General features: G+C 46.2%; 1 protein-coding gene across 6 annotated transcripts in view; it reads left to right on the forward strand.

The window, feature by feature from the left end:
• CHRDL1 (chordin like 1) overlaps window positions 1-23,594 on the forward strand; it is a 115,905-nt gene that overhangs the window by 89,380 nt on the left and 2,931 nt on the right. For 3 of the 6 annotated variants that reach the window (XM_087859437.1, XM_087859438.1, XM_087859439.1), the window contains exons 7-11: window positions 2,849-2,916; window positions 9,021-9,189; window positions 12,713-12,907; window positions 18,622-18,789; window positions 20,878-20,967. In XM_087859437.1, coding sequence (XP_087715563.1) covers window positions 2,849-2,916; window positions 9,021-9,189; window positions 12,713-12,907; window positions 18,622-18,789; window positions 20,878-20,967 — 690 coding nt within the window. Of the gene's footprint in view, window positions 1-2,848; window positions 2,917-9,020; window positions 9,190-12,712; window positions 12,923-18,621; window positions 18,790-20,877; window positions 20,968-23,594 lie in introns of all 6 variants that reach the window. The other 3 variants (XM_087859435.1, XM_045801296.2, XM_087859436.1) reach the window with 1 other exon arrangement.

Here is a 23,594-nt window from a genome sequence, read left to right on the forward strand (position 1 = left end):
GGATTCTGCCTGACTCTAAGTATTTCAAGACACTATCTAAAAGCCCTTTCAAGACTCTAGGGTCTAAATGCAATAAATTGAATTTCTCAGAAGGTCATGCTAAGTTAACTTTCCATGTCAGGACCAGCCATTAAATCTATGTTTGCAAAGGGCGTTTGGTGAAGAGAGCTCTTCTATCATTTTTCTTTTGTTATTTGTTCTCTTTGGGCTACTTAGATTAGGCTTGAAAACATGTCCTGTAGCTTTTCCATTTTGTCTGCCATTTGCTGGTGAATCTCTTCTGGTTTCCAGTCTTCTCTTCGGTCCCCTATTTTCCTCTGGCTCATGACAAAACTTAGACCCACCACTGCCAGCGAAAAGGGACCAAGTACATTGAAGTTCATCCCTACTCATTCACTGTCAAGGGCAGTGCCATTTCCCAGCTGTTCAGATTTGCAAGCCTAGCAACCTTTAATTTAAAAAAAAATTTTAAAAGATTTGCTTATTTACTTTAGAGAGAGAGAGAGCGGGATGGGGGGCAGAAGGAGAGGGAGAGAGAATCCTCAAGCAGACTCCCCTCTAAGCAGGGAGCCTGACAAACGCAGGGCTCAATCCCAGGACCCTGAGATCATGACCCGAGCTGAAATCAGGAGTCAGACATTTAACCAGCTGAGGCACCCAGGCGCCCTCCCACCACCACCACCCATAACATCCTTTTACACTATTTTCTCTTTCACCATCCTCCTCTGTTATCAGATCTTCCGTTGGGGTCTTACCATTTCCTTTTTAACTGAAGTAGTCTGATTTGCCCCTTCTCCATTATTTTAGAGATTCTCAGGGCCTGTCCCATGTTACTACAACACCTCTTGTTTGGCCTCCCTGATTCCAGTTGTTCCCCAGATAGGGGACACTCCATTGCCAGGAGAAGCTGCCATAAATCACCATCTTTTACCGTAGGAACTGCTACATAAAAAATGGTTACAGGATAAATGTGAATCCTTCAGCCTCTTTTGGAAGTCTATGCAGTAATTATTTGTCACCCTTATCAACAACCGGTCTCCTTCCCTCCTTCCCTTCCTCCCCTCTTTACCCACTCCCCCCTCCCTCTTCCTTTCTTTCTCTCCATCATCCCCATTTTTCTTGTTTCACATCTGAACTTTCTATTCCAGCTACACCTTGCCGGCTGTCTCCAGTGTGTTCCTTGCTGTTTCCAAAGCTCTGTTCCTTTGCAAATGCCATTCCTTTCGGTCGAGCTCCCCTCTGCCCACATCACTATGTGCTCTGCAGTGTCTACTTCTAAAGACGTAACTGATTCTTTTAGGAAGCTTTCCACGATTGTATCTTACTGATCACTTACCTAGTCCCTATCTCCCAAACACATCTTTTTTTATAAAGATTTTATTTATTTACTTGAGAGAGAGTGAGGGAACACGAGAAAGGGGGAGGCTCAGAGGGAGAAGCAGACTCCCCACTGAGCAGGGAGCCTGACACAGGGCTCAAACGAGGAAACCCCGGGATCATGACCTGAGCGGAAGGCAGATGCTTAACTGACTGAGCCACCCAGGCGCCTCTCTCCCAAGCACATCTTGGCAATTCATAATTTTTTTTTCCGTGAGATGATCTTTAAATCATGAAGGGTTAAAGCCATAATTTTGTCATATATCACTACCTGATACTATTGCTATCAAAGAAATTTCGAGGTCTTTTGCAAGTCCTAAAAGCCAATGATATTACCTAATTTTCCCTCATAGTACTACCACCTCCTTGAACTAGTAACATGGTACTATGTCCAAGCGGGTTTTGAAAGCTCGAGGGATAAATTCAAGTAGAAAATTCTTAATGTTGATACTTTTTGATATTTCCCGTTACCCTGTGAAATACGTGGTTTAATTGATACTGAGAGCAAGACCAAGCTCTTCCGATCAACTCGCTTGGTCATCGATAAGATAAGATAATATCCATGGAAATTGTCCTATGGTTTGTTAATCAGCTGAGGAATATCCCTGTCTGTGGTGTGTTGTTCTCAAGGCTAAAAGTAAGATCTTCCTCCCAAAAGCAGTTACTCTGGCAGTGAGGAATGATAAGTGTTCACTGTTCAGAGAAGGGACACAAAGGCCCAGAAGAAGGTATCTGAGGCCAAAACAGAGGAGTACATCTTGGGGTATCAGTTACGTAAACATTCCAGCCACCACAAGTTTTACCTTAACTTTCAGACCAGGTCATAACTTCTCAGAGACATAAGGGTGAATTTAACAAATTCTGACAGACTGAATCCTCGAAACTCTCATTTTGGAAGGGTAGTTTAAACACAAGTTAAGTACGACCTGCAAAATACTTAACTGTCACTGGAATAAAATAAGCAAAAGTGAGGCTGATGGCTATATTACAGTGGAAAGTAATTATTTTCCCTTTTATTTCCCAAATTTTGTACAATGTGAATGGATGCGCTCTTTTAAAAAGTGGCAACTTTCTTCAGAGTTGTTTTGAAAAATGGGGCAGACCCAGAGAGAAATCTTTCAGGGTCACTTTAGAAGGACAGCCATTTTGCGGGGGGGTGGAGGGAGAGAGAAACAGAGACAGAGGGAGACGGGGGGAGGGGCAGAGAGAATCTTAAGCAGACTTTATACCCCACGTGAAGCCTGATGCAGGGCTCGATCTCACGACCCTGAGATCATGACCCGAGCCAAAACTGAGAGTCTAGACACCCAACTGACTGAGCCACCCAGGTGCCCGGAAGGATAGCCATCTTAACAAGAGTTAAAATGGCTGGAGAAGTTTGGGATCATAGAACCAGAAATGTGGCTAGGTCACAAGGGTGACGGTTTTCTCTTCTATGTATGTATGACTTTCTTTATTTTGTAATAAACAGGGGATGGAGAATTGTCGTGGGAACATTCTGATGGTGATATCTTCCGGCAACCTGCCAACAGAGAAGCAGTAAGTGTGAAGAGCTCAAATAATTCAACCCTCCACCGCACCAGGCCAAACTTTCCTCTCTCCATGGCTGTTATCCCAGTAACTCCATAAAAGGGCCCATTTCTAACACCATTGATCTTTCCCTTTTCTTGGAAAATTAAATGGCATTATCACCAACCTCTAATCATTTAAGTACACTGTATAATTGGTAACTCGGGCCAGGACATGAGCACAAAGCAATCACGGCCCCATCCCTTAGGTACCCCCCCATCTAGATTAGAAGTTGGAAGCCTTTCAGGATGCCTTGCCAAATCTTTGTCTTCTGGTAGGAAAGCAGGTCACTACCTCTGTCCTCGGTAGTGAGGACCTTCGGTGGGACTGTAAGGTAGGTCCATCCATCCTTCTGGCAGAGATACAGTGGACATGTCTCCATAAAGACTTTTCTAAGCCTTAGGCTCTCAGTCATACAGCTGCAAGAGAGAAAAGGTAGCGGGCCACATACTCCTTCCCCACCCTGCAATATCGCATTTTCATTCTCAGCACTAACCTCATAGAAAGCCCCTCTGTGTAGCAACAGCATCTCTTATCCCTGTATATTTCGAAGTAATTGACAAACTGTCATCCCTCTCTCAAAAACATTTGTCGAAGTACAGCCATACCTCAAACTTCTTAAAATCTGAAAAGGAGATGTTCCAGTTCAGGGAATCTATAAATTGAAGGATTTATGAAAGTGTACAAGATGTACAAAGGCGTTCATGGTACATACATGGACATTCATTGGACCCCTGTACAAAAAAGTGTACGGGGCAGTCAATGCAGCATAGTTTTCCCAAGAGCAAAAAAATGGAAGGAACCCAAATGTAAGCAATGGGGGCTTGGTTGAACACACCCAATCTGTGGGACACGGTGCTGTTGTTAAAAAGAACCCAGGACGTCTAAGGGTACGTGAGTGGAGGGATCCCCAAGATATATTATGTAAACAAAGCAAGGTGCAGGATACAACTTCTACTCTCATTTCCTTATGTAAAAATTATGTGTGTGTGCATGAATGTGAATGCATATGGAAAGATCTGGAAGGTCATATACCAACATGTTATAAGTGGTGATCTCGGAGGGGTGGAAGTGGGCAGGGGGAAAGGGAGAGCGTGATTTTTTACTCTATCTGTTCTGTATCATTGGATGGGGATTCAGGACGGCACCTGTCATGATGAGCGCCGGGTGCTGTATGGAAGTGTCAGATCACTCCACTGTACACCTGAAACTCATACTGCACTGCAGGTTCGCTCACTGGAATTTAAATAAAAATGTAAAAAAAATTAAGAAGATTTTCTCCATCTAGCTCTATCTACTTTATAGGAAGTGAGATTCCTTCCAGATCCTGACAGACGATGCCAGTCTCTGTCTTCTGTGTTGTGAATTTCCTCTCTTTGTCCGCCCTCATTTTTTATTGTGGTAGGATGTTGAGAATGACTAAATTTGTGGCCATCAACCATATGCCATTCTCACCGAATTTGGGTCTCAGACACCTTAAGTGAGGTGTCTTGGCCCCCAACGCTAAGCGTTGTGGCCAGTTCTGCGGTCCTGCCGGTAAGACCATCAATTCGCCTTTCTTCTTGATTTCATTTTATGCTGCCTCCAACTCTACCCTTGTCTTTCAGTCTCATCCTTCTTCTGAAACTGCTGGCGTTGGGGCTAAACTTAATCCCGTACTTCCTTTAGCAAAAGAGGTGAGGTACAGAATGCAGGGCCTTGAAATAGTTATTGATTTTAAAAGGAGTTCAAGACCTATCTTTAGAAACAAACATTTGGGCCCAGTAGGCCAAAATGTCCAGATGGTTCCACTTTATTATAAATAAATATTTTCCTTTGTTCCAAAAGGGGTAGATACTGTGGGATGTGAGTTGACTAATAAATAGCATCTGTAGTAATAGAAAAATACATACCCGGCACATAGTAGGCACCCAAGAAATTCGTGTTGAAGGAATGGGTATGGAAGGTGGGTGAAATGTGTGTGAGGGGCTTTTCATGAATGTTAATGCACTTTGCGAATTTGTTCCACATCAGAGAGAGATACTTCAAATTTGTTGCTGGCTCTTGACCGGCCAAAAATGAGAAGGTAGGAGGAGCCCTTCTAATATCCTTTGCAGTCCCAACTTTCTGTATGGGATCAAACACGGCAGCCCTAAAAACACATTGCCAGTCCGGTAGACTGACCTTAATAGAGCGTTCCTTTTCACAGGGAACTGACGAAAACCTCAGTTCAATAGGAATACAGGTGATTGCTTTATTTTGCCAAATGGGTTGAAAACCACCCGTTTGCCAAGTTTTATGAAGTGGACAGGAAGGAGAAACAGTGGCTGAATTACGGCTTCTTTGTAAAATCCTGAAATGATTTCTGTTCAGTTTCCAGATAATTTCACATGCACTGGTCCTAGTACCATGGTGTGTGTGTGTGTGTGTGTGTGTGTGTGTGTGTGTGTGTGTGTGTGTTGTGTGTGTGTGTTATAGGGAGGGAGAAGTAGATGCAGGGTGGAAAGCCAAAACATGAAAGCAAGCAGAATTTTGTTTTGGACGACAGCCAAACTCTGATTTTGCCCCCAAAAGATTACTCAGAGATTTACCATTAGAAAAGTGAAAGCTTTAGGGATCGAAACAATAGGAAACAGATAGAAATACACGTCTCATTCACATTGTCAGAACAATGGTTTGGGAAGGAAACTGGCCCAAGTGTCTCCTAGACAGGGATGGTCCTAGGGGGCCAGTGATGAAGATATAATACACTCACGGCTGTGAGAATTACGACAGATTCTGAAGGCATTTTTATTTTTTTAAAGATTTTATTTATTTATTTGACAGAGAGAGAGAGCACAAGCAGGGGGAGCAGCAGAGGGATAACAGGCTCCCCGCTCAGTGGGGAGCCTGATGCTGGGTTCGATCTCAGGACCCTGGGATCATGACCTGAGCCGAAGGCAGGCAATTAACCGACTGAGCTACCCAGGCACCCCTCTGAAGACATTTTTTGAATTAACTTTTTATTTTGTGGTAACTTTAGATTCACAGCCATGAAGGCATTTCGAAGGCTTTTCCTGAACTCTCCTGTTTTCCTGTCTCTGCCAATAAAACCCTTCCATCTTAGACCTTAGGACAAGTAAGGAAGAAATTCCTGGGACCTTTCTACAATAATGGGGATTTTCCAACCACCAGAAAAGAAGTGTGTGAGAACCACCTCCAAAGCCTGAGATAGGGGGTGCCTGGCTGGTTCAGTCGGAGGAGCCTGCGACACTTGATCTCCGGGTCGTGAGTTTGAGCCCCACGTTGGGTGTAGAGATGACTTAAATAAATAAATAGATCTTAAAAAAAAAAAAAAAGCCTGAGAGAGTTATCAATACTTCAAGTCAGGAAATCAAATAATGCCAAAACATTGAGCAGAATAAAGCGTAGCATACTACATGGGCATTTCTACCTGACGAGTCCTGACCTGCTCTCTCAAGTAGGCTGTTCACAGCCGGATTGGAAGATAAGCTCCAGTTTCACTTATGACTCCAAGGACTTAATGTCTTTTTCTCCCTTGCTGTAAGGTGCAAGGTCAGAATGGTCCCTGGTAAGCCTCTTTCATTCCTTAGTTTAGGGGAACAACTCTAAAAGGGCCATTACCCTCAAATCAAAATCACACCTCACCACCCCCACCCCCGGAGTTGTGAACACTGTAGTGGACTTTGCTATCTTAGCAAACTTTTTTTAAAAAGATTTATTTATTTATTTGAGGGGGGAGGGGCAGAGGGAGAAACTCTCAAGCAGACCCCCCACTGAGTGCAAAGCACACCGCGAGGCTCAATCCCAAGACCCTGAGTACACAACCTGAGCCGAAACCAAGAGTTGAACACTTAACCGACTGAGCCCCCAGGTGCCCCTATCTTATTTTCTTTGGAGCAGCTTTTAGCCAAATGTTTGCAGCCCGCTGAGCTTGACCCACACATTTCCTCTCCTGATTTCTCCTTCCTTTCTTCCTCTTCCTCCTGTTCATCTTCCTCTCTCCTCCTCCCCCCGTCCCCACTCTCCTGCCATCTCCGAAAACTCAATCTTCACTGTCACCCCAAATAAGACCCCCGCTCCTCTCTGGCCTCGGTTTCTCTGTCTGTAAAACAAAAGCCTTAAACAAGATGAGGTTCTGGGGGGCTGATCAAAATCCTTGAGGTTCTTTGTGGGGTTTTTGTTTGCTTTTTGTTTTTTTGGTTTTGAATCTTTTTTTCTGCTCTTACCCTATGTCCAGGGTCTGAGTGCCTGGTACCAAAGAAAACTTTTCACTTTGTTCTCACCCTCATGAATCAGAGAACTTCTTGTACTTGCAGCTCGTCCTGGGTCAGCGACCTTTCCTCTCACAAATTCTAGCCCTCCCTTTAGCATCATTGGTAAGACACCCATCAGCCAAACTGTCCTCTCTGTGTTCCTTTGGCAAAACTTTGCCAAACTCCAGAAAGGACGGAACAATCTGTAATGGTCTTTGTGGAATGTGAGTGAAAAAGACATATGAGCCATTGTGGGAACGAAAAATATTTGCACCAAGAATCCCATCTGTGTACATGATAATGAATTGATGCAAATTCTTATTTGTGTGAGATTTTCTAGCAATGCACCGGGATGGACTCTTCTTAGATTTAGAGAGTTGTGTTCTCTTTCTCTTACTCCGGCTCCTGTTCTCTCTCTCCTTCTCCCACCGATGCCTCCCCCACCCAAGAGAGTAATCATAATTCCCAAAGCTAAATTTGCAACATGTGTGTCTATGGAACATAACTGTAATAAATGTTTTATGGGCTGGTGGGGTTAGAAGATCTCATAACTACCTTCCAAGGTCCCCTGCTATTTCTAACACTGAATATAAGGATCTTTCTAATGGCCTGCAAAAGGTTTTTTAGTGGGTCACCCCTCTTTTACCACTAACACACTGTGTTTTACCCTAAAACACACTGTTATTTATTTGGCTTTTCGCTTCAGGGTCTAGTCTGCATTCATTCCATCTTCCTCTGCCTTCACGCTCCCTCAGCTCCTGGGAGAGGGGTGGGAAACAGTATGGTGGGTTCATCATGTGTTGATCTTTGGCCAAGAGAGCAATGGTTGCATCATTTGGACTACAGGACTCTAAGCTTTCATTAGGGACCACAACATTCATTCATTCATTCATTCATTCATTCATTCATTCGACAAGTGTTTAATGAGCCCCTTCTAGATGCTGGCCACTGTTTTGGGCACTGGAGATCGAGCAGTGAGCGCAAAACAAAGCCCTCACCTCTGGCTGACATCCTGGTACTGTCATACACTGTCAGTTATCCTACAAAATGTCTAGGGTAGCTGTACTGTGCCCTGTGATCTCAAGCCATTGGCTGCATTGAGAGTCTCAGTACATCTTATCTGGACTATCCTTGGGTCCTATCTCTTCCTATCCAGTTCACCCTAGACATGATTAGGGATCAATGCTTGGAAACACAGTTCTGATTATTTCCCTGCTTTAGAAAAATATCCCTCAAAGGCTCCCACACCCTCACCTCTGTCGCCTACTGAATAAAGTCGTCACCCTTTATTAGCCTGTCATTTCAAGTGCTCCCTGATCTGGCTGCAACCCACTTTTGGAATGTTGTCCTTTAACTGTTCCCTTTTATGGACTCTATGTTCTCTGCTACACCTTCTCGACTTGGAAATGGCTGCTTGGAATATTCCTCACCAACTCTGCCTGTAGAAAAAGTCTGTCCAGCTTTCATGGCCCAGGTCTCTTTCTCTTCCTACTTTGCACAGCCATTCCTGCTTCTCCTGTGGCCTCTGTCCCACTCTGCCTTGTGTCGCAGGCTAGTACCTTAACTCTTACACGTGAGATACTTGGGAGCATTTATTTCCCTTTTTTTGGCTGTTTGCTGCCTCTGAGGTTTGTCTGTGAAGCTGCCCAGTCTTCTGCAAGGAGAGAGAGAAATCTCAGTGTGTTGTCAAGGCTGCTCGGTGTGGGTGGACACGTAATTTAAGATCAGAACTCAGATCGTTGCTAGAAGTTATCGAACAGCTTCGACGTGTGTGTCAGTCCCTTCCTGCCTTCTCTCTGGTGGCTTTGGGGGACTGAGTTTGTCCTTGTCGTCTTACAGAGACATTCCTACCACCGCTCTCACTACGACCCTCCACCAAGCCGGCAGGCTGGAGGTCTGCCCCGCTTTCCTGGGGCCAGAAGCCACCGAGGAGCTCTTATGGATTCCCAGCAAGCATCGGGCACCATCGTGCAGATTGTCATCAACAACAAACACAAGCATGGACAAGGTAAGGGGTGCACTCCCTCGGTACCACGTCCCTCCCCCCCACCCCCCGCCCCGGTCTTCTGAGGGCTGGACCTAGAAAGGGCCCTGTGCCCCGTGCACATCAGACAGTCACAGGAGCACCGCTTACCATCAAGCCTTCAAGCAACTGTGGACAAGCGACTCCAAAAGACTGTCAGGACTTCCCTAAACACAGCCCAGAGAGCTTCGTTTCTACTTTAGATGTATCTGTCTTTATTTAGGACGAAAGGCAAGAAAGCAGTGAACCTGAGGCAGCCCCCAAGGGTTTTCCGTAGTTGCCCTAGGGGGTCGCAGGTCATGGGGGGACGTTCCTTAGATCGTTAAGGGAATGAGAGGTTGTTTGTTTCCCGGGTCGGGCACCCGCTCTTCACAGGTACTCAAGCGTCAGCCGCTTTGGAAGCTCTTAGCCCTGTACCTTAGAAATAGTGATTCTCATACCTCAGCGCACCCAGGATTCTCCCCAGACCTCTTGCTAAAGATACATATTCCGGGCCCCACACTCAGAGATTCTAATTCACATGAGACGATTATCATTAGAAGTGAGTAATCCAGTAAGAAATCCAGAAACCTCCTGGCCAAGCCCCAGGAGGACTGATCAGGTTAACGGGGACATGAAGCCCACTCGGCCGACCAGCTGGCTGCAGCAGGCACCCACACATGTCCGTGGCCCCCCGGACCTTCCTGCACAAGAGTTCCCCGGCCTCCACCCCCACCCCAGTAGCGGGGGTGGGGGGAGGAGAAATTCAATCAAACAATTGACTGCTTCTTACTTTTTTAGGCATTGTGTCAACCAGCTCTTCAGAGCAAGAGCTCAGCTGGTTCCCTTTTATGAAACCACAAACATGTTTTGTTTCCTTTAAAGGAGAAACAAATCAAAGCCAGTTCCCTGAACGGGTTAAAAGTAATAAATTATTAAACCAAATGATTGAATAACACGGGTGAAAAACAATCCGTTACAAAGAACTCCTACTATAAATCTCAACAAAGCTGGTCAAACCAAAGCTGGTTGATCACATCTGTTACCAGTTAGATGTAAATTTCAGATTACAGATAAAAAAACATTGAATCGCTTTTGAAACTAACAGGCTTTAAAGAAGAACATGCAAAATAAAACTCTTAATAAAAAATGGTGATATATTAGAAGAATTGGAAATATTTACTATCGATCTGGGTTTGATTTGAAATGTATTATTTTTAAATTCCAAGGCATTCCAATACAAATTTATGAAATGCAGAGGAGTAGGAGGTAAAGATGCAGTTTGATTTTCAATCCTAAATTGTCTCCAATAGATTCCATTTGCTCTGAAAGTATTTCAAAGCCTTAAAAAAAAAACCTGTGGGGTAATGGACTTTGAAAATCCTAAATCCCATAATTTCCACAGGCCTCTTCATTTCAGGGCAGAGGCTCATCCCTTGATTTTCTCTGTGTCCTACAAAAGGCCCAGCTGGTTTACATTTTTTCATTGCTCCTATTGATTTGGATGAAGTGGTTCTTTCCTGACCTTTCTATTATAGTTCACTGGAGAATCACTTGCCCCCAGCCCCATCTCTCAATGCCCCAGCTGGATGATTCAAAATCATCTCAAGAGTTTGTTGGTGGGGAGAAGGCTGCCTTTCCCTCTAGAGCATTGACCTCCCACTCCTGCATCTCAGGGTATAGGCTCTCACCCAGTCTAGGTTGTTCCCTTAGTCCAAATGTTCAGGGAGGAGGGAATCCGGCTGTGTAACACTCGGGGGTGGGGTCCTGCCTGCCCTTCTCCTTAGCTTTCCTGCTAACAGACGTGCCCCTCTGAGACATATCCGCTTGGTCCCCTGCTTGAGTCAAAGAGGAGAAGTGGTAGGACTCTGCCATTTTGAACTTGACTCCAGCCTAAATTTGCTTGACATAGACTATGTACCCATTTGGTCACATTGTCTAGAAGGGACTGTCACTGTCTTCGGAGGAGAGAGGAGGGGTGGGGGCAGGAGGGAGAACAACACATCTGACCTGTCTTGTCACATGATTCCATCCACAGCCCTGAGCTCACAGGCCATGTGTCAAGTCCCTGTTCTATCTCCCAGTAAGTTTGGGAGCTTCTCTTGTTTAGGTTCTCGGGTTCTTGGAAATCTTTGCATGGGTTGACCTATTAGAGCGCCTAGGACTCTAGCAGTACTTGCAAAGGATAGGAAAAGGCAGCCAACATCATCCATATTTCCAAATGTGACCCAGTGGACTTGATGAGAAAGAAATAGCCCAATGATTCATCTTTCTGAGGCCATTGTCTTGCGGCCAAATCACTCAGTTCCTAGAAACGCCCCAAGTGGGGCTGTTTCTCCCACCCTAGCCCTGCCTTAAGTGATACAACCCGCCCTAGAGATGTTGTTGATCGGGATGCCGACAGGTCTTCCTGGGTATGATGAGGTGATGGGAATAATGAGAAACACACCCAGTCCCAGTCATGGCTTAAAATCTCCAGAATGTCTCAACACTTTCAAAAAGGGAGAGAACTTCTGCTCAGCCCTCCCCATTTGCAGCCCAGTAGAGTTCTTATCCTGGAGCCTAGCTCCATGCCTTACAGTGGGAGCAGAGTATGTTTTGGTGGGTTTGAATTGGAGGATGTTCCTGTGGCCTCTTCCCTTCAGAGGCCCCTTGGCCTTTAGCTCTTCAGATGCTTGCTCTTGCAAGGAGACTTAGAAAACATGGAGCCTGTGACTTAACTTTCTCCCCAACAAATGTGAGACCACCAAAGGCTATCTGTGAGACAGGTAGTGATTCACTGCTGTAGAATCTCTCCAGCCACTGTGACGTGGAGGCCAGAGGACACTGCCTGAAGATCAGAGGCACGAAAGGCTCTTTCTTTCATGATCCTTTCCCTCTTGATCTCATATTAGCGCCTTCCTTCCCATTCCAGACGGGAGGCTAGTGCCATTAACTCCATACCCATCTGTGTTGGTGGATCAGACTCTCATAGCATGTGATATTCTGGAAGGACTTGCTTCAGGGTCTGGAAATACTGGCCCTTTGGGAAGAGCAATAGTTTCTGCATCTAGCATCCCTGGGCAGCCAGCGTCCCTGGGAAATTTTCATGCCAAGAAGCCTATCCACTTGGGCCATACAGATCTTTTGTGAAACTGCAGGTATTAACACTAAATTCTACTGGAGGTTCCTTATCAGGTACCCAGGGCAGATGGAACTCTGCTTTCATTCATTGATACATTCCTCCATTTTCAGAAATATTTCTTGATGGCTCACCATGTGCTGGCACTTGTGAGCACCCAGAGGCTGCTGCTGACGGACCTGAATAGTTGCTAATGGTAGAACAGGAACTGAGCTGGTTTTTTGGTTTTGGTGGGGGGGTTGGGTTTTGTTTTTGGTTCCAGAGGCTCCTCTGTCAATGTACATCCAACAGCCATGAAAAGGACGAAGGATGCTTGATGTCTTAAGGGGTTCGGAGCTTGGGTTCTGAGCACACGGGGCCCATTTCAGTTCCCTAGCCTTTAATTTCCAGTCCTATGTTCTCTTCCAGTGTGCGTTTCCAATGGAAAGACCTACTCCCATGGCGAGTCCTGGCACCCGAACCTCCGGGCATTTGGCATTGTGGAGTGTGTGTTGTGCACTTGTAATGTCACCAAGCAAGAGTGTAAGAAAATCCACTGCCCCAGTCGATACCCCTGCAAGTATCCTCAAAAAATAGATGGAAAGTGCTGCAAGGTGTGTCCAGGTAAAAAGGCAAAAGGTGCGTTGGTTGGAAGCCCTGCCTTTGGTTGACTGAGACCCCCACAGAGTCCTTCTCAGTGTTCTTTGAGCATCAGAAGCCTAATCAATCTGCCACAGCATCTTAATGATACCAGTGCTAATAATGAACTTCATTCTCCCCTCTCTTGAAGGGCTGATAAGATGGTTCCTTGGAAGAAACTTACTATTCAGAAATAGACTGGGGGTGTGCCCGTGTCTCCCACACCTTTGGCCCCACGTAGCCCTAAGTGCCAGACTTCAGCCTGGCTTTCCCAAATTACAGAGAAATTGGATTATGAGGATTATCCAGAAGAAGAGTAGCACCTGTCACTGCTGTCACTCTTAAACTCATCAAACACAATCACATCCATGACCCCTTCGAGACAGGTGAGGTAGGGTGGAAGGAGTGTAGGTTCTGGGCCTGAGCGAAGTTGCTGTGTGACCTTGGAAATGTGATGGATCTGTCCTGGCCTTCATCAGCCTCATCTGTACAATGGAAAGCTTGGAGCAATTAATCTCCAAGCTCCCGTCCAACGCTACAATTTTAAAATGATCTTATTGCTCTATTAAAGATAAAACTGAAGCGTATTGGGCAACTGGCCCTGAGTCACACAAATCAATAATAAAACCAAGGTTTGGAATTCAGGTCACTTACAGCCCATTGTCTTTTCCAGGCCAGTAGAAAATAATGAACTGTTAAGAAAAAAAGCAAATGAATTAAATAGTGGCTTTAATGCCTATGAAGTAGATAAAAATATAGTCTGTAGTGTTGGGGTTGACTGCATTGGGCACTGGTAATCAAGCAGTCTAATCTTAGCTCTGCCACTGGTTTCCTGTGTGACCTAGAAAAAGTCACTGCACCTCTCTGAGCTTCAGTTTCCTTCTCTGCAAAACGAGAGGGTTAGAGTGGATAATTTCTTAGGACCTTTCCAGCTCCAACATTCCAGGAGTGAATGAGTGAGTCTGTTCCATGCACATGAATTTATCTATCATTTCTTATGCCTACCAGCAGTTTTATAAACACAGATGAAAAGCCAAAATTTTTTCAAAGTAGGCAGAGAGCTAAGTCCTGTATTCCTTCAGCTGAGGCAACCTCATGATCAGCAGGCAACCACGAACGTAGCCAACGTGTATTTTTTTGAGCATCTTCGTGTGGGTCAGTCCTTGCCCGACTTGTCTGCACAATGGAATCCCCCGGGAAAGCTTCTAAAACTACCTGTGTTCCATCCCCAGCAATTATGATCTCATTGATTTCAGGTGTGGCCTGGGCGGCAGAACTTTTAAAAGATCCCCAGGTGATACTAATGTGCGGACAGGTTTGGGAAGCCCTGCTGTGGGCCCAGGGTGGTGTATGGCCTTCCTACTCAAAGTGCGATGTGTGCACCAGAAGCACCTGGAAGCTAGTAAGAAATGCAGATTCTCAGGCCCCACCCCAAACCAGCTGCACCAGAGTTCACATTTTGCCAAGATCCCCCAGTTGATTCCCATGCACGTTAAAGTATGAGAACCATTTATTTAAGGCACAAACAAAAGTTTTCTCAGTGTAATGACCCTCGTCTTCCGGAGTCAACAGTGGGCAGGATGTGGACAGGAAAGACAGGACCTATCTGATCTGGAGTCGAGAATTGGGGCATTAAAATTGATGAGGAACCATACTCATTAGGGGTAGGGAAGGAGCATATTCTGGGCACGAGACGGACATGAGGGCCACCCAAGCCGCAGTAACCTATGACGACTTCCACGTGTGTGATCTCACTGGATCCTCAAACCCTTTAGTGTCACTTCAGCGTAATTCCACCAACAGAGTTTTCTCTTTGGTCAAGGGTGGAATGCCTACAGTCATAGAAGTAAGACAACATGATAATTTCAGACAAAAACTAATCATTATCTAAACTACCCCAGGGAAGGTAAATCCTCCCCACTATATAATATTCCAATTTTGATCTCGACCCTTCAGACCAAATCCTGTTTCATTGTATGCTTAGGTCTTTAGTGATGCAGGTGATTCAAATAAGAAGTGAACACATCAATTGAACACAGAACAAGAATGGTTAAATAGATCATGGTATAGCCGGACCATGTCATATAATACGGCCAGCAAGATTTAATGGCATGGAAACATGTTTGTGATGGATCTGTTAAGTACAAAGAGCACGCTACAGAACAACATTATGATTCCACTCATGTTAAAAAAGAAAGTGTTTATAATACACTTAAGCCGAAACAAAAGGCTGGAAGGGCATTCGGCAGACGTTTAACGGTGGCTATCTTTGGAAGATTGAACCATATGTAGTTCTCATTTTCTCCTTTTGATTTATCTGCATTATTCAAATTTTCAACAATGTGTATTACTTTTGTAATTAGAAGAACAAGTTCTTATTTAAAGGACTGCCCTCCAGATCCCAACTGGCAAGAGGTTGAAAAGCCTGATGGACCAAACCTGTCTCTCTGGAAGAGCTGCTTTGCCACCCTCCTTAGGGGTGTGGGGATAGATACAGGACTTACGGAGCAGCATGGCAGGAGAGAGTTCCTGTCCCCTTCTGTGTACCTGTCTCTCAGCGAGCCAGACAGGGGTGTGTGCAAATTGAGTGACACCGGATAGTCACATCACCTCACGACAGTCACTAGCCACAGACGCCGGTGCGCCTGCTCCAGCTACTCAGAAACCCTAGTGCGGCGGGGAACATGTTCTCACTCATGCATTCCTTCTGGAAATACGTATGACATGCCTACTGTCTGCAAAACACTGTTACCAGCACTGAGACAGAAAGACGCACAAGCCAGACGAAGGCCATTTACCAGCGTGGTCCTTACATCCTAGCGGAGAGGAAAGAAGAGGAACACAAACAACGAGGGGATTTTAGGTTGCGGTGGTACTGCGAAGAAAGACCAAGCAGGATCAGGGGACAGTGAAGCGGGGGAAGGTGGGCACTTTCAAAAGAGTGGCCAGGGGAGACTTCTGTGAAGAACTGATATTTGAGTAGGGTCCTGAGCAAGAGCAGGAGCAAGGAAGGGGAAGATCACGACAACATCAGCCTGTTAGAAAACACACGCCAGAGAAAAAGGGACAACGAGTGAGGAGGGAAGAAGATGGATGGAAAAAAGAACAGTAAATTCAGTTATTTGTGTTGAGAAGGGAAGAGAGAGAACTAGAATTCACTGATGATCCCGCCAAAAGTTTCATTCTAACAAATGATGGGAGGCTCGTCCAGTCACAAGTGAGGGCCAAAATAACGGATGGGAGTTTTCTCTCTCTCTCTCTTGCCCTTGCTCTGGTAGAGGCTGGCCTGGCCTTGTGCACCAGTGGCCACCTACAGGGTTGCGTAGGACTTCCATTTCCTGAAGGCTCCCCAACTCCTCCCGCCCTCACCGCACTGCCCCGATATCTGGAATTCCCATGATCACGCTCTTTTTGGTTTACAGCAGAAAACGCCTCTGCTGAGACTCAGAAGTTATCTGGGCGGGGATAATATGTCGCCGGTCATCTCCACTTCTGTAAAGAAATGCTTTCTCAATTTCTTAGTTCTGGAGAGCTCAGGATATGAGCATTCGCAAGGGAAGTGAAAATGGCTGGAAATGACTTGAAGCACAGCAGGCTTCCTTGGCAGGAAATGAAATGAGGTGAACCTGGAGCCGTCAGAAGATGAGAAAGCACCTTGAGGTGGAGGGTGTGGGATGAGGAGGATGTTGCCCAACGGTTAGCTTGAAAGACACACTTTGCTTACTCTTAATATTTTCAAACACCAACCAGGGTTGAGTCACTGATGGATTTTGTTGTTCGTAGAGCCCTTCTGCTGAGTAAATTAAACTCTTGGTGCAGAGGGGGGGGTGCAAAATGACCCTTCAGAACACCGGGAGAACTTTTAACACATCACAGGTGCTTACTGTGCCATCATGGAGATCACGTGGCAGTTCTAGCTAGTACTGGTGCAAAAAAATTTTTTTAAGGTTTTATTTATTTATTTGAGAGACAGAGAGAGACAGCATGAGCAGGGGAGGGAGTAGAGGGAGAGGGACAAGCAGACTCTGTGCTTGAGCGCGGAGCCCAACGCGGGCCTCAATCTCACGATCCTGAGATCGTGACGTGAGCCAAAATCAGGAGTCGGATGCTTAACCCACTGAGCTACCCAGGCATCCCTGGTACAAAAAGTTAAACAACTGAGCTCAGCTCTCATTCTAAAGGTGATAAAGACATAGAAATCCCTGTATACCCAAAGACCCATTTCTCCCACTTGAAAAATGCTAGCACACATCCCTTAATTACTAACATATCATCCAAAAAGACTGGCCCACTGAGCAATTAAATAACTACAAAGGACAACAGGAGGAAGGAAGCTTAGTTCTGGGAGGACCTGCAAACTCAGAAGTCCAACCTGGAATCATCAAGAGAAGACGGGTTTGGTCCTTACACTGCCAAAATGCTGGTGGGTATGGGAAAGCTAATCAGGTCAGCAAGAGACGCACGAGAGCAATTTGATTCCAACCTCTGGTCCACATGCATCCAACTGGCTAACAGCAAGTCTCCCTAATTGGAGTCACAGATCCAAGGCACCCGGCCCTCGGTGCTTTCATGAGATAATCTTACAGAAGACTTCTGCACATACTCCAAGTTTTCGGGGTGTCCATGGCTTCTCTTTGCTGTTCCTGATTTGAGTGTACACTTTAAAGACACAGCTGAAGAAGGTGCTGATCACGAAGCCAGCAAGGAAACTTAACTCACGGATAACGAACTAGGAAGGAAACTTCTTTTTTGTTTTTTTGGGGTTTTTTTTTTGTTTTTTGGATTTTTGGTTTTGTTTTATTTTGTTTTGTTTTGTTTTTTGGGTTTTGGTTTTTGTTTTGTTTTGTTTTGTTCTTTGGGTTTTTTTGGTTGGGGGCTGAGGAAAGAGGAGGGCGGAGCGGAATGGGAAGTATGAGGGGGCTGGTATCTTTCTGCCTGGAAGCTGAAATCCAACAGTTTAGTTTATACACTAAATGATCCATAGTTGAGGGATTTGACCAGTTTTTGTGTGTGTGTGTGTCTCCCAACCATTCATTTGGCATAGCGCACATATGACTAATCTGACATCTAGGTTTTGGCACTGGTGTTGATCCGGTATTATCGTTCCCCTTACAAACAAATCAAAGAGCGTTCAGAAATGTCAAGCCAATTTGGATAGATCCTTTGGGCAAGTATATGCACATGAGTGAGTGTCATAAATGTTTTCTAAGTATACCTAAGTGATGTCAGGGAAGTTAACCGAGACACTCTGTCAGCCCATTTCCTGGGTCTCTGTTGGTAACACTGAGCTAAGCAGACCATGATCCGGACCCAGAATGAAAAATCCTATATACCCTGAAATGCCTCAGAGATTTGTACCTGGCCACATTCTTCATCCTCATGAAGGTCCACTCCTCTGTGGTGGTGGGTGGATCCGGTTTGCTTGGTGGGTCAGTGTTCTGCAGAGCTACGGATTCTGTCATGATGTGGACTTCAATGAAAGGTCATGTGTCCCTTTGTGATTTGGTGGCTGTTACAGGGTAGCCTAAACTGAGCCAAGGAACTATGGGTGGGATTTCTGTCTCCATGAGAATGTTCTCGTTGACTGTCCATGTTTGATGAGTGCAGGGTGTTATGAACAACGAGATACCTGAATGCCTAGAAGTTCACTTCTGGTTTTGGAAAGCCATCGCAAACCTCTGCTTGCTTCCTGATTCCAGAAGAACTTCCAGGCCAAAACTTTGACAACAAGAGCTACTTTTGTGGAGAAGAAACGATGCCTGTGTATGAGTCTGTGTTCATGGAGGATGGGGAGACCACCAGAAAAATAGCCCTGGAGACAGAGAGACCACCTCAGGTAGAGGTCCACGTTTGGACCATTCGAAAGGGTGAGCAAGACAATATTAATTCCTTATTATTTTTTTGTAAGAGGTGGGGGGATGGGGTTGGAGGGGAAAACTCACCTTAATTTTGCTTCAACCTATTCCTCTGTTTGGCTCAGTTCTCCTGATTGCTCAGAAACATGACTAACACATCTGTGATTATGACCTTTATCTTCAACCATGACCTGTCCAAAAAGTTAAGTATTGACCCTTGGGGTTTGTTGTCTTTCTCACACCAACAAAGGCTGGAGGAGTGCTTCTCCACCCTGGCTACACATTAGAATCTTCTGGGAGAGGTTTTTGTAAATACCAAATGCTTGGGCCCTACCCTCAGAGATGGCAGTGGCTCGGCCAGGAATGAGGCCTTGGCATAAGCATTTGTTCTGAAGGCTCCACAGGTGATTCTAATGTGCAGCTAATGTCTCGACCGACCAGACCATGGCCTACCATTCTTTCCACCACGAAGCTCAACCAACATGAAAATCCATTTGTGTGGTGCGAAGCTATGTCTCTCAAATCATGCTGTGTACTCGGGTGAGACACATTGAAAACATCATCCCCGTCCTCAGGAAGATTTGGAGTCTCACCGAAGGGACAATCCCAGTCATTACAGCCATCCGGTTCCTTTTCTGGTCCCTCACCCTGACTGTCATAGCAAGCTGCGTCGTGTTCCCTGTGGTCCTATAGCTGCTAGAGCCAACCCGCGGGTGCGAGGCTAGTGTTGGTCTAGTCTGGTCAACTTTTCTAGCAATCCAAGTGAAGACGTAAGACCTCAGTTGGGAAATAATGCACATCCTTTTTCTGCTGGCTCCTGCCTAAGGCTCGAGGGCGCTCAGACCTTGTTCTGCTTCGGCATCGTACAAGGAGCTGGTTTACAACACAGCTACCCGGCCCCGTCTAAGAGATGGGGATTCGGTAGGCCTTAGGTGGCACCTCAATGTGTCCCAAACAGCCGGTGATTCTAATTCGGGTGGCACTTGGACCGTACTTTAAGAAACAACTGCTCGAATGTGAGTGGGGCTTCTTCCTCTCCCTTTTCCCAGCCTTCCTTGCCTGAAAGAGTGAGTTCCTCCCCACCCCTGAAAAACAATATGCTAGAACACACATGTTTCTCATCCATGTTTATTTTTGCGCTATACCTAGGAATGTTGGTTTCCCGCCTCTAACTCCCTAGCTCCTCTGGAACTGGTCACCTAGGACTAAAGCCCTGTTCTGTTGGCTTCCCTAGCAGCGGACCCACTATTTTCTGCTCCACACCTCTCCCTCCCTAGAGGCATGTGGATGTTTTTCAGCTTGCTGGTGTAGATCTCAGTGACCTCTTGTTTAGTGCTGGGCGGCCAAGGGCTGTGCTTGGTGAGCAGAGAAACACCCAGGCTACAATTACATGGTCCTCTCTAGACCCCCTGAGGATTAAGTAGGCTGGTAACTTGTTGCTCCTTAACTGCAAGGCCGTTTATAGTTTGGGTGTTATTCCGATAAACACTTATCAGGCAAAGTTGAGACTGTGAGTACCTGCTCCCCACCCCCCACCCCCGTTTTGAATTTCCCCATTTTCTGTAAGGGAAAGCTAAAGGAGCTGTGAATATTTCCCAAAGGAAAATATACTTTTCAGTGAGTTCAGGAACAGGGATGTCTTCTCCGTTTACACAAACAACCTGTCTACAGTCCCACTGCTGGCTCTCCCTGCTTGGCCAGAAGGGCAGCCCAGTGGTTTGGCAGGGACAAATAATCTACCTGGACTCAGGGGCAAGGGCAGACTTTCCAATACCGTCTTTGGCGGTAGAAGCTCCCACCAGCACCCATGCTTGATTCCATGTGGCTTTCCCTAGGAGGGGGTCCCATGGTCAGCAACACTATCTTCCATATCTCTATCCTCTGGAGAACCAAGGGGAGGCCAGTGAGCCAAGGAGACAGATGGAGTCAATTATAACCCTTGAGCCATCCAAGTTCCTGGTTAAGCACATTACACAGCCCAGCTCGATACTCCTAAGCCCCTGTAATGAGATGATATGCTCAACCCAAGCAGAAAAAGGGGGTGGTGGTTCCAGATAGAGAGGGCCTGACCACCTGCCCCACTTTCTCACTTGGCCCCAGGCATCCTCCAGCACTTCCATATTGAGAAGATCTCCAAAAGAATGTTTGAGGAACTCCATCACTTCAAGCTGGTGACCAGGACGACCCTGAGTAAGTGGGACCTGTCTTTCTTTACTCCTCCCTGGAAAACACCTCTGGGCTTCAATGTAGCAGAGCCCCCCAGGAAAGTCCCTTTGCATTTTCGGTGAATGTCAGCAGGGCTCAGTGTCAATGTCAGAGGATGTTCTGTCTCTTCTCTGGGGGGCCTTAGCAGCGGAGGGGGTGTCTGAACATGAACTGAAAAGCTTGGACCGGGTGAAGACAAATCCTGATGTGGTCTGAGCAGAAGCTACCTCGAGTCAAGATTTCCTGACTATCTTTAATGAGCACTGCTAATCCCAGAGTCTCCAGAGAGTCAGAGAAAGCTCACAGGATTCTGGGGCTGGTTGGTACGTTTGTGGAGACGTCCCATCCAGAAGGATAAGTCCTCTGGTGGTGGGGACAAGAGACAGAGAGAAAGGGAATGCATCCCAATTCAGCAAAGCTCTGTTTGACTCTTTGGAACTGCCTGCCCCTAAGTGGTCCTGTTTCTTTAAAAGCATCCAGGCACTCCCTCAGACATACCTGCAACTCTCCCTCTTTCTCTGCAGGCTGGAGCCTAAGGACTAGATACTGCTAGGCACTAGGGCTGGGGTAGGGGGGGGAGAGCAATTCTGAAGGAATAAAAGGCCCAGAATTTCTATCCACAGGGAATACCAATGGGCAAGACAGAACATGAAAATGTCTTCTCAATGAATCAATGTAGTTCCGAAGAGTTAAATACTTAAGTACTCGGGGGAAATCTGCAAGGAACAATGAGACGAGAGCCAGGTGGGCTTAGTCAAGGAAGGCTTCGGGGAGGAGGTGTGTTTTGAAAGAGAAGGGTGTGATGGGGCAGCAGGTCAGGAAATCCATTCAGAGAGAGGGTGCAGCCTAAGAGAAGACTCAGGAGCGAACAAGAAATGTGGGGGTGGGCAGCCCTGGAAGAAGCCAGGGAGAGGTTCATGGAGAAGGCAAGTGGCGTGGGTGGTTGCTGCAGACTCACAAACGGCCTAGCGAGATGAAAACGGTGCTTCGGAAAGATGACTCTTGGCTTTCGGATGGATTTATTACCTACCCACTTTGATGAAGCCATGTTCCAAAGAGCCCAGTATGCCCTGCTGAGAAGTTGGACTTGCTTTCCAGACCTGAGAACCCCAGGGGGAGGGTTTTAAGCAAGTGCACGATGCATGCAGATCTGTTTTCTTAGAATGGAGTGCCCGCTGTGTGGAGTGAAAAGCGAACTCTCAGCGGTAAGTAGCTGGTGGTCCTCTGAATTAGGAAGCTCTTATACCATAAAACAACAATAGCAACAACAAACAACTCTTAAACTGTATTAGGTTGGTCAGACAGGGAAGGAGAGGTCACTGTGAGGGACATCTCTGAGCTTAAACCATCAGGATCGCTACAAAGAGAGGAGTTTGGAATGACTCCAACAGTAACAACTTTATAGACCCAGTGAATAGTGTTAATTTGCTAACGGGAAACTGGAGAATAAGCAGGTACTGAGGGAAAATGCTTTTCACTCAGACATGTTTAGATGAAGATACTTAAAGGCTATCTGAGCAGAGTTTATCCTATGGGCAGCTGGAAATAGGATTGCTGAGATCACTTGTTTATTCTGCAGGTGAGTGACAGACGATAAACTGAACAGGAGAGAGAATACAGATGGAGGGGTTGGGGGTCCTTACGTGTGAGTAAGGAATAAAGGGGACAGGGTCTAGGATCCAGTACCAATGATGTGACTTTTGAAATTACCAATTAATTTCGAAGAACACCTTTTTCCCCCCCTACCATGAGGAAGGCACTGCTCTGGGCTCTGGGGGACTTGAAAGGTGATTGAAACAAACTCTCTGTCCATAACAGGATTTGGGGTGTATAACGGAAGTAGATGGTGTGTGTCTCCAGCTGTGTGCAGCTGAAGGAAGTGGGGACTGAGATGATCCTGCAGGGGCATCTGGGGAAAAAGAAAAACAAGCCTGACCCTTTCTATCATGTGGCCATCAGATCCTGGCACACAGCAGGGTTTCGGGGGAAGCCGGTTCCTTGCCCGACCCTTCTCTCCTATCCCGCTGAGTTGGAGAGAACAGAGAAAAGTGAAGGATCCAAGGGAGAAAGGGAGCAGAGACATCGAGTCCGTAAGGAAAGAGGGTCATGATCTCCTGTGGCCAGGGAAAGAAAAGAGGTTGAAAATAGGTTCTGGATGAAGAGGAGATTGCTGACCTTGGACTAGGAGTTCCCCAGGTTGTAACGCCACGAGAGCAGGAATCGAAATACCAAAGAGGATATCCAGGTGGGCAGTGTGTTACGAAGATTATTTGCCATGGCAAGGTGACAGCAGGAGAAGGAAGATCTTGCCATTCGAGGATCGGGAAAGTCAGAGAAGGGACGGGTCCAGAAGAGGGATGATCTAGAGTGGTTACCAGTGCTCAGCACAGGGTGTGAATTCAAAAATGTTTGCTCAGCTAGCATGACGGAATGGGGAAGAGGCAAGATGGTCAGGACATGCTGGGAGTACAGGCACGTCGGTGGAAGGAGAGGAGAAAACAGAGAATGGGAGGGATAGCCACAGGAGGGGATTGAGGGGTGCTAAAGGGTGTGTAAAGACAGCATGTGAGCATAGGAGAAAACAGAGGTGGACAGTTGTTAGCAAAGGGTGG

This window comes from Ursus americanus, chromosome X (assembly GCF_024610735.1).
Source record: "Ursus americanus isolate L20-20 chromosome X, mUrsAme1.1.p, whole genome shotgun sequence".
In the NCBI taxonomy this organism is placed as follows: Eukaryota; Metazoa; Chordata; class Mammalia; order Carnivora; family Ursidae; genus Ursus; species Ursus americanus.